This window comes from Penicillium macrosclerotiorum (genome assembly GCF_028827735.1).
Source record: "Penicillium macrosclerotiorum strain IBT 26536 chromosome Unknown utg000011l_segment0_segment0, whole genome shotgun sequence".
Classification (NCBI taxonomy): domain Eukaryota; kingdom Fungi; phylum Ascomycota; class Eurotiomycetes; order Eurotiales; family Aspergillaceae; genus Penicillium; species Penicillium macrosclerotiorum.
The window spans coordinates 951,981-969,338 of record NW_026643090.1 but is presented as its reverse complement, the minus strand read 5'-3'; the positions used below and the strand labels follow the sequence as shown (position 1 = coordinate 969,338).

General features: G+C 48.1%; 8 protein-coding genes across 8 annotated transcripts; 5 read left to right on the top strand and 3 right to left on the bottom strand.

The window, feature by feature from the left end:
• Positions 1-586: 586 nt before the first annotated feature.
• N7462_011314 (putative MFS transporter Seo1) lies at positions 587-2,287 on the top strand (the record flags this gene model as incomplete). Its single annotated transcript, XM_057083028.1, has 5 exons — positions 587-764; positions 819-1,069; positions 1,131-1,164; positions 1,218-2,127; positions 2,182-2,287. Coding segments are annotated over 5 exons (1,479 nt in total), but the record flags the coding sequence as incomplete, so codon positions are not given.
• Positions 2,288-3,066: 779 nt separating this feature from the next.
• On the top strand, positions 3,067-4,759 carry N7462_011313 (xenobiotic compound monooxygenase, DszA family; the record flags this gene model as incomplete). The annotated part of the gene is made up of 4 exons (XM_057083027.1): positions 3,067-3,201; positions 3,252-3,440; positions 3,508-3,755; positions 3,835-4,759. The coding sequence occupies 4 exons, from the start codon at positions 3,067-3,069 to the stop codon at positions 4,757-4,759; spliced, it is 1,497 nt and encodes a 498-aa protein (XP_056928382.1).
• Positions 4,760-5,957: 1,198 nt separating this feature from the next.
• On the top strand, positions 5,958-7,078 carry N7462_011312 (Yip1 domain protein; the record flags this gene model as incomplete). The annotated part of the gene is made up of 4 exons (XM_057083026.1): positions 5,958-6,045; positions 6,125-6,539; positions 6,602-6,751; positions 6,829-7,078. The coding sequence occupies 4 exons, from the start codon at positions 5,958-5,960 to the stop codon at positions 7,076-7,078; spliced, it is 903 nt and encodes a 300-aa protein (XP_056928381.1).
• Positions 7,079-8,123: 1,045 nt separating this feature from the next.
• N7462_011311 (uncharacterized protein) lies at positions 8,124-10,381 on the top strand (the record flags this gene model as incomplete). Its single annotated transcript, XM_057083025.1, has 5 exons — positions 8,124-8,163; positions 8,431-9,347; positions 9,415-9,898; positions 9,956-10,257; positions 10,316-10,381. The coding sequence occupies 5 exons, from the start codon at positions 8,124-8,126 to the stop codon at positions 10,379-10,381; spliced, it is 1,809 nt and encodes a 602-aa protein (XP_056928380.1).
• Positions 10,382-10,907: 526 nt separating this feature from the next.
• Positions 10,908-11,123, bottom strand: N7462_011310 (uncharacterized protein; the record flags this gene model as incomplete). Its single annotated transcript, XM_057083024.1, has 1 exon — positions 10,908-11,123. One exon carries the CDS (start codon positions 11,121-11,123, stop codon positions 10,908-10,910), a length of 216 nt encoding a protein of 71 aa, XP_056928379.1.
• Positions 11,124-11,163: 40 nt separating this feature from the next.
• Positions 11,164-13,055, bottom strand: N7462_011309 (dynamin family protein; the record flags this gene model as incomplete). Its single annotated transcript, XM_057083023.1, has 3 exons — positions 11,164-11,592; positions 11,651-12,588; positions 12,632-13,055. The coding sequence occupies 3 exons, from the start codon at positions 13,053-13,055 to the stop codon at positions 11,164-11,166; spliced, it is 1,791 nt and encodes a 596-aa protein (XP_056928378.1).
• Positions 13,056-13,919: 864 nt separating this feature from the next.
• N7462_011308 (class I SAM-dependent methyltransferase) lies at positions 13,920-15,508 on the top strand (the record flags this gene model as incomplete). The annotated part of the gene is made up of 11 exons (XM_057083022.1): positions 13,920-13,949; positions 14,004-14,056; positions 14,112-14,168; positions 14,219-14,245; positions 14,294-14,335; positions 14,402-14,477; positions 14,532-14,572; positions 14,627-14,652; positions 14,708-14,894; positions 14,953-15,381; positions 15,442-15,508. The coding sequence occupies 11 exons, from the start codon at positions 13,920-13,922 to the stop codon at positions 15,506-15,508; spliced, it is 1,035 nt and encodes a 344-aa protein (XP_056928377.1).
• A 448-nt stretch (positions 15,509-15,956) lies between these two features.
• On the bottom strand, positions 15,957-16,757 carry N7462_011307 (Trans-aconitate 2-methyltransferase; the record flags this gene model as incomplete). Its single annotated transcript, XM_057083021.1, has 1 exon — positions 15,957-16,757. The coding sequence occupies one exon, from the start codon at positions 16,755-16,757 to the stop codon at positions 15,957-15,959; it is 801 nt and encodes a 266-aa protein (XP_056928376.1).
• Between the last annotated feature and the right edge of the window lie 601 nt (positions 16,758-17,358).

Here is a 17,358-nt window from a genome sequence, read left to right as displayed (position 1 = left end):
TTCTTACGGGGATTCTTCATTTGAGCACATGGCTTTCTTTGTCTTTCACGTCGCCCCTACAACTGTATAATACACTGTACATTAGGCATTTGGTTCAAACGGCGTTTTCCAGCTGCATCTATTATCTTGCATTTGTACTTATCATGGGGATGGATATATTGGACCAAATTTCACTCAATATTGTCACATATTACAATACTTGTATTCGTTTCTCTATGTTCTTTACGAGAATTCAAGCTCGTGGCTGTTCGAAGCTAAACCAAAGCACGTCTTCGCTCCACTTTCTGACACTTGCTGTGGAATATGCATCTTGGACACTAAAGAATGCCAATGCTAGCTCCTATCTTTGTAGATGCCGCATTTGAGGGTTTAAAGAGGGCGCATTGATTGCCTTTCGGTACTAAGCCAAGGACCTCTCTGCCTTCGTTTTTTCCTGCAGTCACGCAATAGCCACCCGCAGTGACAACTTGCAGCATGTTGGGCAAACAGTGTTGAAATATGTACCTAAAGCTTCAGCCCAGTAAACATTAGATAACAGATTCCATCAAGAGTTTTTTTGGTCTCCTTTCTAAATATTCAAACAGACAAGAGCTGGAATCTGACAATGACAGTACCCCAGAAACGTCGAAAATGGTACCATCTGCAATGGTTTGCAGATCAAGATACGAAGGAGGAGAGAAGGCTCATTCTCAAGCTGGACTTGCTGATTGTCCCGTACGCATTTTTAGCGTACTGGACCAAGTACATTGATCAGGCGAATCTAAGTGAGCAGGCTCCATGTCTATTCACTTAGCGGAGAATTAACCAGTTCCCGGCAGATAATGCCTATGTGTCCGGACTCAAAGAAGACTTGGGTCTTCATGGCAATGAGCTGGTTCAGCTACAGACAATGTATACCATTGGTGCCGTTATAGGCCAGCTCCCCTTTGCGTACCTGTTCACGAAGCTTCCTATGTCCTGGATCATTCCGTTCATGGATGTCGCGTGGGGCATCTTCACATTGGTGCAGTACCGAGCTACATCTTATGCTGAATTGGCTGCCTATAGGTTCTTAGTCGGTTGGTTTGAGGTAATCTAGGCCGGTGCAGGACTGCATTTGACAAAGATCAGATTGCTAATTTAAGCTGCAGGCCGCCTACTATCCTGGAATGCACTATATCTTCGGTAGATGTCTATCTGATCTTAAAAATGGTAACTCATACTGATCAGTGTACAAGGCTCTTGGTATCGCAGCGATGAAATCGCTCGTCGTGGGGGATGCTTCTATGTCGGTCTCACCCTAGGCACATTAACAGCAAGCCTCATCCAAGCTGGAGCATCTAGCCGGTTAGATGGAGTCAATGGTCTAGCTGGCTGGAGATGGATGTATATTATCTGCGCCATCATCACTATACCAATTGCCATCCTTGGCTACTTCATTCTGCCAGGAACGCCAGATAAGCCGAACAGATTCATTCTCAAGGACAAAGATGTTCAGCTCGCAAAGACGCGTCTCGAGCGGGCCGAACATAGTGTCAAAGAGGATCCAGTTACATGGCGCACCATGCTCAAGGTTGGTCGCAACTGGAGGTTCTGGGCCTTGCTCTGGCTCAATATCTTCTTCTGGAACGGAAGTACTAACACGAGTGCTGGTGGATACCTGCTCTGGCTGAAGAGCCTGGAACGGTACTCGACCAGCCGCCTGAACGAGCTTGCATCCATCTCACCCGGCCTCGGAATCTTCTACACACTTTTCGTGTGCTTCGCCTCCGACTTGCTCCTCGGCCCGGCATGGGCTATCACGGCCGCACATGTATGGAACATCATTGGCGTCACGATCCTTGTCATCTGGGATGTTCCCGAGTCTGCACTGTGGTTTGCCTTCTTCACCACATATTCCGCGGTCGCTATGTCAAGCGTTCTCTATGGCTGGATTAATAGCCAGTTACGGGCCTCACCGGTTGAGAGGGCCTTGACACTAGTCACGGTTAATATGATTGCACAGTCCACGACGGCGTGGACGCCGTTGCTGGTATTTAAGACGGTTGAAGGGCCACGCTTCACGAAAGGCTACTCTTTCGTTCTTGGTAATGCGATATGCTTGATTGCGCTTGCGCATGTGGTTCAATTCTTCATTTCTCGGAAAGAGTACGTTCATTCCCCTATAAACATGTTTTTGGCACAGAACTTAACAGTTCATAGAAGAGAGAGGGCCAGGAATAGTAGTCTCTCTAGCACGGAGAGTGTGTATGATTCGAGCAACCTCGAGTCTGGGGTTCATGAGAGTAGGGTTACTAGAAAGGAATAGAGTGTCTGTTTGTTCGTTTGTTGCTTTATCTGAAAAAGAACACTACAAAAGATATTGAAAGCCATTATGCCATTAGACGAAATAAGCACGGTGTGTACTTTGTTTAAATTGCCGGTTCAGGTTTATGCTGTTCTCTTGGGGCTTTGCACTTTATCGTGAATGTTTCGATGGACGACCTACAAATGAGAAGCTCTCAATTTGTCGCCCTTCACAAAATCATTAACTGGTTGATTATCGCTTTGCATCGTTGAAATTGCGGATTACAGAGAATTGTTTCATAGTATTGTTCAAATGGTGCTGGGCACCTAATGGGTGGCAGTCACGCCATCGCAACCCCGATGACAAGCTCTCCAGCCTCTCATCATTCGTCCTCCGATGCCCCCAAAGCACCGGAGAATGAAATTTGGTGAGACCCGGGATTTCAGTGCCAAGAATGGGAGAATCCGAGAAGTACTGATGGGCGTAGTGAGGGGGTAGTTGCGCCTGCTGTGGAGAAGATTGCGAATGTGTCCTCTCCAAGACACCCTGGGCCCCTTCCACAAGAGAAGTTGGTGCTCCGGACATTTTCTCCATGCGCTCGGGGGTTTCCCGAGTCTTGGTTGGATCGTATGGCGTGAGAAACTCTCCGAATGGGCAAAAGAGTGTTGGTGACAGGGCCGTGAAGTGCGGGGCTCGGATCTTGTCTCTATTTTTTCAGGTCGGTATATATGGATATGGCCTTCGAAATCCAGCTAGCAAGAAGCAATTGAGTCATATTATCACCTTATACTTCTAAAGTCATGGGTGACGCCAATGAAACGGATGGCCAGGATGGTGTCTCCAATGCCAATGCCAATGCTCATGGCAAGAAGCACATTTTGCTGAATGCATTCGATATGTCGACAGTTGGACATTTGTCTCCGGGGCAGTGGAAGGTAATTTTCTTCTCCTCTTCAAGACGAAGACAAATTATTGACCCGTATAGAATCCAAAAGACAAATCAGCGACAAAACGCAAGCTCGAGTACTGGGTTGAGCTGGCAAAGCTCCTCGAAAGAGGGGGTATAAATGCATTGTTTCTGGCAGATACCACTGGTGGCCATGATACATACGAAGGAAAGCTAGATGAATGCATTCGCCGAGCTGCGCAGTGGCCGGTGACCGACCCGTCTATTGTAAGTGCTGGGTATCAGAAAGTACCAGGAGAGCACAGCACGTCAATGGCTAATATATCCTCGAAAGCCTATCTCGGCCATGGCTGCTGTCACTAAGAACCTTGCGTTCGGCATCACAGCATCGACTTCCTTTGAACAGCCATTTTTGCTGGCCAAACGGTTTTCTACTCTAGACCACCTGACAAACGGGCGTATCGGATGGAACATCGTGACCTCCTACAAGAAGGCCGCGTTCAAGGCGATTGGACTCGACAGCCCCATTGAGCATGATGAACGGTATGCACAGGCAGATGAGTTCCTGCGAGTGCTCTATAAGTATGTGAAAATGCTGTTCAATATCAAAGTGCAAAGGAAAAGGATAGAAGTAAAAGCTAATCAAAGTCTCTGCTTACAGGCTATGGAATGGTTCCTGGGCACCAGACGCCCTCTTTCCCGACCCAGCAAACGACTCGTATGTGAATCCGGATAAAGTTCGTGAAATCAACCACCAGGGGAAGTTTTACTCCCTCAGCACGCGTCATATCGTTGACCCTTCACCCCAACGGACCCCATTCCTTTTCCAAGCGGGTACATCGCCCGCTGGGTCTGCGTTTGCTTCAACCCATGCGGAGGCCATCTTTGTCTCTTCACACTCCCCGGAAGTGCTGCTGCCCAAAATCCAGAATATTCGCAAACTAGCAGCGGAAAATGGCCGCGATCCGCAGTCGATCAAGTTCTTTGGGACATTCACACCAATTGTGGGGCGAACGGATGAAGAGGCGTGGGAGAAATATGCAGAATTGAAGAAATACGCATCTGTCATTGGCGGGTTGGTGCTTTTCAGTGGCTGGACAGGCATTGATATCTCGAAGATTCCATTGGACCAGGAGATCACTGCCGCTGATTCTCTGGAGGCAGGAAGGATAACCAGTCTCCTGGATTCCCTGCTCAAGACCAGCAAGGACGTACCGCGCTGGACGCCTCGGATAGTCGCTGAGAAAGCTGCTATTGGCGGACTGGGTCCGGTTGCAATTGGGAGCCCAACGACTGTGGCCGATGAGATGGAGCGTTGGATCCGAGAGGCAGACCTCGATGGCTTCAATATCGGCTATGTGACCACCCCGGGCACTTTTGAGGATCTCATTGACTTGGTTATTCCGGAACTGAGGAAGCGCGGCCTGTATCCAGAGCTTCCGTCTGAGTCGGAGGAGCCTCTTACGGCGCGCGAGAAGATCTTTGGGAAGGGCCAGAAGGAACTCCGGGATGACCATCCAGGAAGTCGGTACAACTACGACGTCTACCAAGAAGAACCATACGTTTCCAATGAAAGAAGTATGTAATGAAATTCCAATTTATGGTCTATGTTATTTGTCATTGACACCAAAAAATTTCTATGCGACAAGACTCTAGCTGAAAAATTGTACTCTCGTGCCAAAATTATATGAAAAGAAGAAAAAAAAAAAAGCAAACGGCTATTTGGGACACAGAGGGCTCAAACTGACCGCTACGTTGTTCCTCCGAAGCTAAAATATAAGCGAAGCATATCGAAGGGAAGCAAAAAAAGGAAAGGATGTGGACATTGCGATCACGAGCCTAAGTAATGTTCTAGTCCTCTTGCCCTTCAAGTCGATTTCACCACATCGGAATTTTGCCTCCCATCTCTCTCGATTCTTCTTGCTTCTGAAAAATATCCTATCATGATGACTTGTCTACCAATCGAGGTCTTAAGAAAAAAAATTCAAACCGAATTCGACCCATGTAGTGAATATACCTGATCCAAGCCGATGCAGTGATAAGAGATTGTGGGACAGCTCGTTATCTCATGTACAGTATCTTAGAATGCTGTAATATCGACACATACTCGCCCCCCGGCTACATCGCATCAATTATACTCCTTGGCCAGACATGCCTCACCATGGACGGGCTTCTTACTATCCTTTCATCAATGGGATTGATGGGCTACGAATAATGCCCGATTCCCCCTTCATAAAGAAGCTGGTGAGCAATAAAATATGAGTATAGAACATAAGATCGTCCCATGCTATTGTCAGATTTAGTCCTGACAAGGAGAATTCTAAAACAGCAACCCTCATCACATTGGCCTCCTGCATGGTTGCATATCTATGCACCTAATCCGAATGAACAGTCAGGGCTTGAAGGCAATTAATTTGATTTTCCGTAAACTTCCTAGTTCAAACTCTCAAATTACCAAGATCTAGCATAATTTCTAATATTATTGCATGTTGGATTAGCGTGGGAAATAGAGATGTCATCACCATTTGCGAGTAGTGAAGTAGTTAGTTCACTTCAAACTAGCAGTGCCGCCGTGCCTGAGGATGTTTAGGTAAGACGCGCAAGGACCAACGCCGCGGGCGACGTAACGTGCCCAGATGCCACTCTAGCCTTTCCGGGACAGCTTCACCACCAACAGTAATTGCCCTGCTCCTCTGAGCTTGTTCTCTCGACGCCCTTGCAAGGAAGCGATGCTCCAGCACTAAATCTCGAAACTCCCCTCTCACACAACCTCGATCGCATAACATGGCTAGTGTACAACCGGGCCATGCTCATGGCGACTTTCACGATGACGAGTCTCTCCTGGACGATGATTTGATTGATGCCGACGATGGTATGTATCCTCTCATAGCCCCCATATTCATTTAGTTGTCCTTGATCGCTGTTTGCTTATATGCCACCCTATCCTCTAGCTATCGAGGCAGACGACCCTCTTCACGAGACCTCTGATACAGCCCCTCTACGAGGCAACATCGAATCCGACTCCGGCGCCCGCGGTGGCCGAGCGTCGGGTTATGGCAACTATCTGACTTCCTCCATCCCGGGTGAAGACCGCCGTGCGACTCAGAATACCATCGACGAGAGCGTTTGGGCGACCTTATCGCGAGATCTGCTCGCGGTCTGGGAGAAGATGCGCCAAGTGCTGTGGCCCAAGTATCTGCTGGGAGGCATGATGCAGCGCAGCGGAGGGGGTATGGGCGATGCCGCCGAAAGAGGCGAGGCATCTGGATTTGGCCGCAACCTACGCGGGATCGTGGGTCGCTGGCCAGATGCCGACGTGGTCTTGCAGGGCGGCATGAGCGAAGGCTTGCGTGATTGGGACCTTTGGTATGCTACGTCCTCTTTCCTGGTCAATCAAAGACTACGTCATGAGCTAATGATGTTTTTAGGGGCCCGTTGATTTTCTGCTTGGTCCTGAGTTTGTTCCTATCCATCGCGAAGGGAGATCAGTCGTCGCTGGTATTCTCCGGTGTCTTCTGTATTGTCTGGCTTGGAGAAGCGGCTGTTACTCTTCAAATCAAACTCCTTGGTGGCAAGATGTGTGTTTTGTTGATCTTTCCCTTTTGATTCTTCTCATATCACCGGGCTGTGCTGACTACTGTATCTCAACCTCTAGTTCTTTCTTCCAGTCCATCTGTATCATCGGTTACACGCTATTTCCCCTTGTCATTGCCGCTCTCCTCAGTGCATTGGGCCTGCCAACCATCGCCAGAATACCGGTCTACCTTGTTCTTGTTGCATGGTCACTGGCTGCCGGAGTCAGCATCCTGGGCGGCTCGGGTGTGCTCCGAAACCGAGTTGGTATTGCGGTTTATCCACTCTTTGTCTTCTATATTGCGATTGGATGCCTCTGTTTTATTAGTTGAGGGCTTGTGTGGCTTTTTGTTTTTCCATGAGAAGAGCCAAAGATCGGCCTCGGCCTGCTACGTTGGGTTGCGAGTCCAGTGGACCAACCTTGCAGCCTTCTATTGCAATTGACCCTTGTATACCTAACTAGGTTTTCTTTGTTTTTGTCTAGCGACTTGTCATAGCAAATGTTCAATACTGATTTCGTGGGCCTGAGGTGATCAGCTCCTTATGTCTTAACTCATCTCTATAGCGAGCTAAAAGATATCCATGTCTGCTGCTTTGCTACAATGACTTCCGCAATTCATGAGTATCGAGAATTTCAGTGGTTTATGTCTGTCTGGGAGATACATTTGAGGATAGGAGTATTGGCATACGGCAGGCAGCGCAAGTGGTCTTACAAACTCTCATATGTACAGGTTGGGGTGACTGGGTTATCTGGCTTTGGTCTTGCCCAAGTATTACCCTAGGGACTAGTTGAAACAGAGTGTAGGAGGAATCAATAAGGTTCCATGTTCACAGTTCTTTGGTGCAGCCTAGATCTCATTATATGAACCAAATGGGGTATATTGTTTGACTCCAGGCTGCGGTGTGAACTAGTTCCCTTTAGACATTGCATGGCCTGGCAGGCAGGAACTCTATGCATAGAAGGTGCGAACAACGCCCGATATTCAGTCTGGCGCACGAAGCTCAGTGCTGATCAGCAGCGATCACCCCAGTGACAATCAAGGCTGTTCCTGGCTGTTCCAATTGTTCGTGTGCGATGCCTGTTGAGGCCGACACCCAAGCGCTTCCAGGCACTGCGGGGCCCGGAGCGGTGACCGGGACAACACTTTATATTCGGTTTCCTCCTTTCACCTTTCTTCCTTTCCCTTCCTTCAGCCGTTCCACACGCTTGACTCTGATTCTGCTGGTCTGAATCTTTCTGGTATTGACCTGTGATTGCTTATCTTCTAATATCCTCTCACATTCACATCCTCACCTGTCACCCCAAACCTGTGGGTAGCTAGAGTACCTACTTCAAACCTCTTCAATCAGTCCTCGGCCTGCGAGGAACTGTGAGCCATGGCCTCCGCCTCGGATGAGCCAAGTGTCCCAGCTGACTGTAAGTCTTCACTTCCTGGAGCAAATTTCCCCCTGTGAGTCCGGTGCCAACGAGGTGCGCACCTGCCGACATCGCACGGCGGTGCTCACGGCCAAGCAAAACAACCAGGCAGGCCCAGCGAGTAGGCAGCCTCTGTTGAGTGACCACTGGCTGCTCTTTCTCACAGGTTGCGCATTTGTCTCATGCGCCTTTGCATGTGACAAGCCCTATCACTATATCCTGTTCTACTTGAAATGTCTTGTTTCTGATGAGTTGATTTTGCTTTAGTGACCGGACGTGCCCAATCCCCACTCTCCGACGACGGCGAGCGCCCCGTCCGCAAGCAACTCAAAGAGACCTCTATCGACCCCACCCCGCAAACCACCTCCCATACCTCGACCGCTCCTTCAGCCACGGAGAATGGCAGCAGCAGAAAGCGCTCCTTTGAAGAATCCCGCGACGACACCGAAGACCCCAACGAGAACGGAGACGACCGACGCAAGCGATCGCGCGAGACTACACCAGAAGTTGCTGTGAAGCAAGAGCGCGTCAGCATTGACAACGAAACATACGTGAGTCTCCCTTCCTACCAGGATTCCGAACTGGCTGCCCCTGCGAACATGGCCTCGGAAAAATCTTCCCTCTACTCGACCTCCGACAAGTCCTCCCTGCATGGTGTTCCCCGAGAGTTCAGAGACACAGCCCGCAAGCTTCAAGCCATCTCCCAGAAACTAGAGGGCATGGCAAGCGCTCTCATGGAAGTCACCTGGGAGCTCGAGGAACTCATTCACCCGGGAATCTTCGATGGCCCCCAATTCACCGTGCCTACATCTGCAGTGGCTGAGCCTGTGCCTGTCATTGGACGTCGACCAACATTGACCCCGGAGCTAGAGGCCGAGGTCATCGACCTTACCTCAGAGTCGGAGGTTGAGATCATTTCCATTTCTTCGGATAACGATTCGGTGGATTCACATATTGTTGAAGGAAAGAATGATACCAACAAGTTTTTGCAGGATCCCAAGACTCGGTCGACCGACGCGATGAACGACGAATCTCCAAAAGCCCTCACAAAGAAGCGAAGCCGCGAGCAGCTTGAGGATGGAACTTCTAAGAAGTCCACGGATGTCGCCGTGAAGACCGAAGACTCGCCGGAGAAGAAGCGACAACGTGATAGTTCGCAGGAACGTGAAACGAACGTCAACAAGGTAATTTCAAATATTCTTTGATATTCGCATCACTCAATTTCTCACGTTCTAATCACTTTCATCTTAGGCATTTGCTCAGAGCGCATTTGGAAGCGCATCCACGAATTCCCCATTTGCTTCACTTGGAGGTTCCAAGGCGCAGGAAAATTCGACCAACGAAAAGCCGGCTTCCTCCTCCGCGTTCGCCTCCTCAACTCTCGGTTCTTTCGCCGGCTCCGAGAACTCACCATTTAGTGCACTCGGTTCTTCAACCTCGTCTGTTTTCAAGTCCGGCACCGGCACTTCGGTCTTTGGATCAGCCTCGGGCGCCACAGGCTTCGGCGCTCTGGGAAGCGGGTTTGCAGGAGTTGGCGGTGGATTCGGCGCTCCTGGTAAGTCCGCCGGTCTGACCAACTTCGCATCTCCCAATGCCCCTGCGACCTTCGGAGAGTCGAAGCCCAAGGCAATCGGGGCCGAGGAGTCCGAAGAGGAGGAGGAGAGTGACGAGGAGGGCGAGGAGACTAGCACCTTCGAGGCTGACAAAACTGATGAGCGCTTCTACGAGCAGACCAGTAAGGATTAGACTCCGATATTTCCATTCTTTTGTGACCCTTGCTGACATGATACAGTCGAGACTGGCGAAGAGGGCGAGGAGACTGCTTTCTCTTCTAAGGGTAAGCTGTTCCACTTCTCAAACGGGGAGTGGAAAGAGCGTGGCTCGGGCACCTTCAAAGTCAATGTTCGGGATAAAGACACCGGCAAACAGACCGGCCGCATGATCATGCGCGCTGACGGCAACATGCGCGTTATACTGAACAGCCCGATCTTCAAGGGCATGAAATGTGGCGATATTGCGGACCAGGAGCCCACTACTAAGCAACTCTTCCTGGCCAGCAATGAAGAAGGTCGCACGATTCCCCTATTGCTGCGTGTAAGTTTTCCTGTACGCCCCTCTCTACCATCAGAGTGCTAAGCCACGTTTGGCATAGGTTCCCAATGAGGCTGTTGCGAAAGATCTGTATGCAATTATCAGGGATATTCTGAGCGATGAGTGAAAGTGAAGAAGATGAAAACATGAAACATAGAGGACCTGGTGGATGGAGTCGCAAAGAATTACACTGGGAAGCGGAGTCAGGTCTGGTGTATATGGAGTTAACATAGTCACCATGAGTGACCGATGTATCTGATTATTAGCGATTGCCTACGAATCTCATCTGTCTCGATTAATTTCAATGTCCCTTTGTACTTACTTACAGTCAACTTTGATGCGGTACTAAACGATAATCGAATCCCAATAACCATCATCATCATCATCATCGAAGAGCCATGATAAGTTATTCGACCACGCAGCCGAAGGAGAGTCATAGAAAATAATAAGCATTTGTTGTTGCGGGCCTTCTCAACTATTCAATCCATATTGAAATAAATAACGAAGCACAAAGAAGAACCAATTCCAAGCAAATGTGAACATGGCTTTTTTTTCCCAAGCGCCTTGGCCAAGTCTGTGGCTCTTTTCGCAGCTTGATTTTTCCTTGGTGATATGAGCAAATGTGTAAAGAAATTCAGCCTGGTTCAAGTCTATCAATACTCCAGATCTTCAAGGCTTTTTTCAAGCGCATTAACCAAAGACTGGAGTTCTTTTCGCCGCCTCACATTCTGCTCCGGCTCCGTGGTAATGCGAGCAAGCTCTTCATCTGACATGCAGCTAACGGCTGTCGGTTCAAAAATTAATGGAAGCTTTTGCATAATGTGGCGCTCCACCACTTGGCGACAAACGTTGTCGACAAAGGTCTTCATCGCTACCTTGTAATATGAGGATAGGGCGTTGGAAGCCTCCTTACATGTCCGTAGAAGTGCAGTTCCCTTGCCAGCTACCTTGCAATGGCATGAATTTGTCCAGAACCTTCTTCATATCCTGTTTTGTCGTATTGTGTCGCATTGTTTGGATATTGTCCGTGAAGTAATGATTGTACGTGATGGGCTGCATTTCCTCATCCGCGCAGATTTTGCTCAACTCGTGCAGTGCTTCTTGTAGGTTCGTTTTGCACGAGGTTTGTATTCTTTTCTGCAGCTGGAACCGCAGATATTCATCTTTCACCACATGGGCGAGCGTATCAGTCAGAAAATTTGCGACATGGAAATGAATATGCCGGACATGGGTGTCCGCAATTTTCGGCCAGCGACTAGCTTGTTCATGAAACAGATGGGACAACAGATTGTGGTTATAACTGCTGGGCAGCTCTAGTCCTCGAGTGCTTTTATAGCCCTGATCATGGAGTATCAATTTAACCTGACTTTCTCATCAAAAATATATATCAACTCACCGTCATGATCCACTGGTTGAATTCCTCCAAGGATACTTCCACCGGAGGTGGAAGTTTATGGAAATGATTCTCAAAATCATCATCAGAGAGAACTTCAGACTGATCTCCCTCGATCTGGCGCTTATGAGACGACCCCCGCATATAATCTGCGAAATCCGAGTTGAGCTCATGAACCAAAGCACGTAGTCGATGGTGCGCACGTTTCTTCGAATTAGCATCGAAGAAATGAGTACCATAATCATAGTAATGACCATAACTTGCATTATGCACAATTTGATAGAATTCAGAGCTAAGCTTTGCAAGGCATAGCCGCTGACTCGTGGCAGTACTTCTTTCCTCGCCCAGAAATGCAAGCTCGCGTCGAAAGTCTTGCACTAACTTCGTGATCTCATCTCGAACTTTAGGCAACTCCCTTTCAAGATGTCTCTCAAGAAGGTTTTCGCAATAGGAACGCAAGGATCTGGCGCCAATCCGACTGGGATCCAGGCCCTGATTTTTCCACTCTGCGCTTTTGAAGTACTCCTCTTCTTCAGTATGGCGCTCTTCGGCGGAAATCCCCCTGGCAAGCTGCTCCGGACTTGGATTTTTAAGGAGAAAAAAGTCTAGATCAATCTTGACTGGACCCCGATTTTGCATCAACGCTGCGATTCGATCTTCAGTGCCACGGTTGATGAGATCGGGCTTCGTGATGATTCCAACGGTTCGCTCCCCATTTCGGTCAAAAGATCTTGCGCGTCGGATGATTGGCTGGGTTTCAACGTCACTCCCTGCTGGGAGAACTGCAAGAATGATGGTGCGCAATTCTTTGAGATATTTATTGACAAGATTCCCAACAAGCTGAACAGCATGTTCATCTTCGGACCCCTCAATCAAACCAGGAAGATCAACAATTGTGAGATGAAGACCCGTAGGTCCAGTGACTTCAATTCGCAGCATATCTGCTACAAAAGCGGGTGCATTTTCATCTTCCGTGTAGGAGACCCAGTTCCTTTGAGACCTCCTCAATGACGTCTGCAAGCTCCTCATATCCAGACAGTCTGCGAGTGTAATTCTGGAGTCTAGCAACAGCTGCCTCATCTTGAGAGGCATGCGGGATGATAGAGGCGATAATCGAATATTCCGAATCAGGCTCATGTCGAAGGATAATCTCCGTGGCAAATCTGGTACACAAACCATCTTTGCGTGGGAATGGCACTCCAGTGATGCCCTCCAAAACCGAGCTCTTTCCAGTTGATTGATCTCCGCACACTACAATCTGTGGGAGGGAGATATGATCACCCACGCCACGGGCCCGAACTTGGGCGACCTGGTTGAGACGCCGTTTTATGAGATCTGTGCCTAGTGCCGTCTTCTCTAGGGCCAACGAGGCCTCATTAGAAGCGGCGACGCTCACTTCCTTGGTCATAAGTGAAGAGAAAAAAAGATGGGAAGCTTTATCTGTCAATTTTGTAAGTAGAGATGATGGACGGATGAAGACGAGAGTTGCAAGGTTCCTGTTAAAGGAGAATGGACATGATGGGTTTTATAGAGGATTAAAGAGGATTTGACAATATCATTGTGGCAGCGTTTGTGTTTGCGTTTGCTGCTTGCATCACTCAGATTTTGATTGATTGAAAGTAGCTAAGCCCTGGAGACAATATCTCACTCAGGTCAACAGTCAACACTCTGATACATCTACCTGAGATGCTTCACCCCGTCTTCCTGACTCTTTGATATCTTGGAGAAAATATTTGCTCGAATGCTACACACCAAATTTACTGCCGCAGCCAACAAACTCCCTCTCGGGCTACTTCCCTGACAGATTAAAGGTTCAGATATCACCAAGGGCTCTTCCTCTTGAACTGGCTCATTGCCATCTGGACCGTCATTTGTCAGTACTTGGCCTACAACATCTACTTGAACATGATGTAATATTCTGCTTTTGCCCCTCCTATAACTATCGAATCAGGTTACTGCAAATCCTTTAGCGCAGCGCTATTCGGATCCTTCAACGACAGGGATTTCTAATTGGATAGATACTAATACCAGTATCATAACAGTAAGTGTCATCACTTGCCACCTTGGAAGATGTAAAGTCCGTATATGTTACCCATCTGCTCTATCCCATCATTATGAGTGACAGGTTGTAATGTCGGTCTGAACGAGTGGAGCTCGCCCCGGGCCGCACCTTTCTGACCCCCTCTTTTCCAAGTTTTCCAGGTCTTCCGAATTTGAGAGCTCTTCATCTTTTCACCATCTGAGTCGGTCGCCGAATCAAATTATTGCGACTATGGCAGAGCCAGAGGATCACATTGCTGTGGTATGTCTCGCCTGCTCTTCTAACGAACAGAGTGATTCTTATTTCTCCCGCTAGGACCCCGAGTCCCTTTCTATTGGTGACAATTCGAACCCGGAAGAACTTCAGTCGTGAGTATTCGAAAATTAAATCCATGGCTTCTTTAGCATCTTACCATTTCTTTAGCGAAACGACCTCTCTCGCATCCTCGATAGCAAGAGGCCGCTTGGAAAATGGCCGAAGGTCAGTGGGCTCACAGCTGAGGCTTGCTTAAAGACTGACCTCAAGCACAGATATCAAGCAATGAAAGACGATTATTGGTCGGTTTAAAGTATTATCACGACATATACATAATCTGACCTAAGCAGGGGTCCATCTGATGAGCAGCAGTTCGAAGCCTTTGAGATTGGGTACGTTTTTATATTTTCATCACGCCCAAGATGTAAGCCTGTGATCGTAAACATTGACAAATTAAGTCATATACTACACCTCGTTCTCGATAATGACGAACCAAATCCCCTATTTCGATCCCCTATTGGTGACTCGCCTACGGTAAACAATTACGGCCTTGTCTGCTGAGCCGTATCTGCTAATAACGCAATGTAGCATATATTAGATATCGGAACCGGGAAGGGAAGTTGGGCTATGTAGGTCAAGAGGCAGTTTGTTCCAAAAAGTTCTTCATTTTTAACAATATTTAGTGACGTCGCCGATCTCTATCCGTCAGGTAACACATATATATACATGAAACACAATATGGGTACTAGACTGACACAAAATAGCTATCGTTCGTGGAGTTGATTTGTTCCCCCCACCTGCGACCTGGATGCCCCCAAACTGCATCCTTGAAGTGGACGATGTAGTTTCTGAATGGACATGGAAGGAGCCTTTTGACCTCATCCATATGCGTTTGATGGTCGGTGCATTGACTCCCGAGGGATGGGCTAAGCTCTACAAACAAGCCTACGAGTGAGTTCTTCGATTAAAAAAACCCCTCTCAGATTCAAGAATTCTGATCTTTCGCTAGTGCTCTTAAGCCTGGAGGATGGATTGAGCAAGTGGAGTTAGATGTCCGACTTTTTAGCGATGATAACAGTTTGTCAGAAGATAGCCTTCTGGGAAAATGGGGCGATATGTTTATCGCATGCTCTGAACGAGCCGGACGATCTCTCAGGACCCAAGAAACTATGCGGAAGGCGATCGAGGAAGCTGGGTTCGTGGATACTAACGAGAAGTTTTTCAAGGTCCCCCTGGGCGCCTGGGCTAAAGATCAAACTCTGAAAGAGGTTGGTCGAATCCAATATGCCCACTGGAACACTGCTCTTGAGGGCTGGGCGATGTGGCTCCTCACTAAATATGGGGCACCGGAGCCATGGACAAAAGAGGAAGTGGATGAGTATCTTGTTCGAGTACGCCAAGAGATGAAAAATCCGCGATTGCATGCTTATGAACCCTAGTAAGCGATTATACACATTATTAACATTCTTGGAATGATTCATGGGCTGATGAAGTTTAGTCGCCGTGTATGGGCTAGAAAGCCTACAGAGGAAGAATTAAAAGCGAAGGAGACGTCCAAGTCCTAGACACAAATTCGAATTTATTGGGACGTTGAAGATAGCAGTCTACCACGACTCAAATCCTCTGTTGTCGAGTCAGTTAAGAAACAACTATTGGAAAACCAAAATCTTCTCTATCTACCTAGATCCAAATATGCAGTGGACCGGACTGATAGCCATTATCTACTATGTAGATATGTCCTCTCAATGGATCAACAGTCAGAAATTGATCATCTAGTTGAAGTAAAAATTCTCCTGCTTATATAAAATGACTATATTGTGCGTTCTAGCCGTGTAATGATAATTTTAGGCATTTGAAGCAGATGTTGAGTATTTCCGATGGATTAAAGAATCTGAGGTGATGATATAATATAGAGCTCTGAACCTGAAACAGGAAAAATGAGCACTAATATAGGCTGAGAGGCTCTTTTCAAATATATGAATGATACATAATCAACGGATAAATCAAGCTCGATCAAGATTTCACGGCAACCACAAAGAGCCGCGGGTACTTGAGTAAGACTCGCCCGTCAAAGGTACTTGGATAAGCCTTTACCAATCGCTTCAAGTACTCATGCAAGAACTGTTCCTTTTCCCCTGGCTGCAATGGATCCAAGTACGGTCTCAGACCTGTACCTTTCACCCATTCAATTATAGCTTCGTGATTTTCAAGGGAATGGTAATAGCTCGTCTGCCAAATATCCACTCTTGACGAGATGGGCTTGAGCAGATTATAGATTTCCTGAGGAGTCTGGAAGGTTTCGCGACCAATAGTTGCCAAGGCTGCTGCCCATGGGCCATCTTTGGCAGTTTCTCGCATTAAGACGTGGCATGGCTCAGTCAGATTGTCTGGAACCTGTAAAGCGAACACGCTCCCGCACGGCTGTTGATCCATCAATCTCTTGACGATGCCGAACCGTTCTTTCCTGCCGAGCCATTGGAAGACGGCATTAGAAAAGAAGAGGTCAACCGTCTCCTGTGACGAGTAGGTCGTCAAATCCTCGACGGTGAAATCAAGGTGCGGAAGTGCTAGTCTGGCTCTGTGGATCATAGCCGGTGACGAATCCATCCCCGTAATGCGGGCGTTGGGGTAGCGGGTCTCTAGAACGGCGGTCGAGTTACCCGGCCCGCAGCCCAGATCGACCACGTTCTTGGGAGCTTGAAGAGGCACGCGAGCGAGCAGGTCACGCGATGGCTGAGTGCGCTCATCTTCAAATTTCAAGTATTGCGCCGCACTCCAGTCGTGGGTAGGCTGAGTCTCTGCTTGGATAGACATGAGTTTAGCGCTAAGAGGAAGCCCTGCGAAGATACTTTGAGAAAGACGGAGGAGTCGTCGAGACGAAGATTGAAGGTATATGGACATGTCGCTTAAGCCACAGAATGATATCAAAGCTGCAGAGAGGGTGTGGGAATGACACCGATTTATAGGCAAGCTTCCGGGGGCGAGATTCGCCCCGGCGGAGTAGCGTCTGAAGACGTGGTTGTAGTGATTACAATCTTGAAGGCAAGCTCCAGGATCGGCAATAGTTGCTCAGCGGCGGTAGCGAAAGTTGGGTGCAATAGTTCAAATTGAGAGAGAGTCACATTCTCCGGTCATCAAACATCAGCCAAAGGTTCGGTGAGATCCCCGAATCAAAGCGTTGGCGGTCGAAACTGCCGATAATCGGCAGATCAAACGTCATGTTGAGGTGATGGAGACTGGTCATATCAACATCAAAGAAACTGCTGAGTAAATAATGAGATGAAAAAGAAGTATTGCAAATGCAATATGAAGTATGGGGGTTGCATTGCTGGGAGTGTTAGCTAGGATAGTATTATTTCTATTCGCACGGAGACTCTATTCGCTGCCTGCCGAGAAAGGCAATATGGGCACTTGC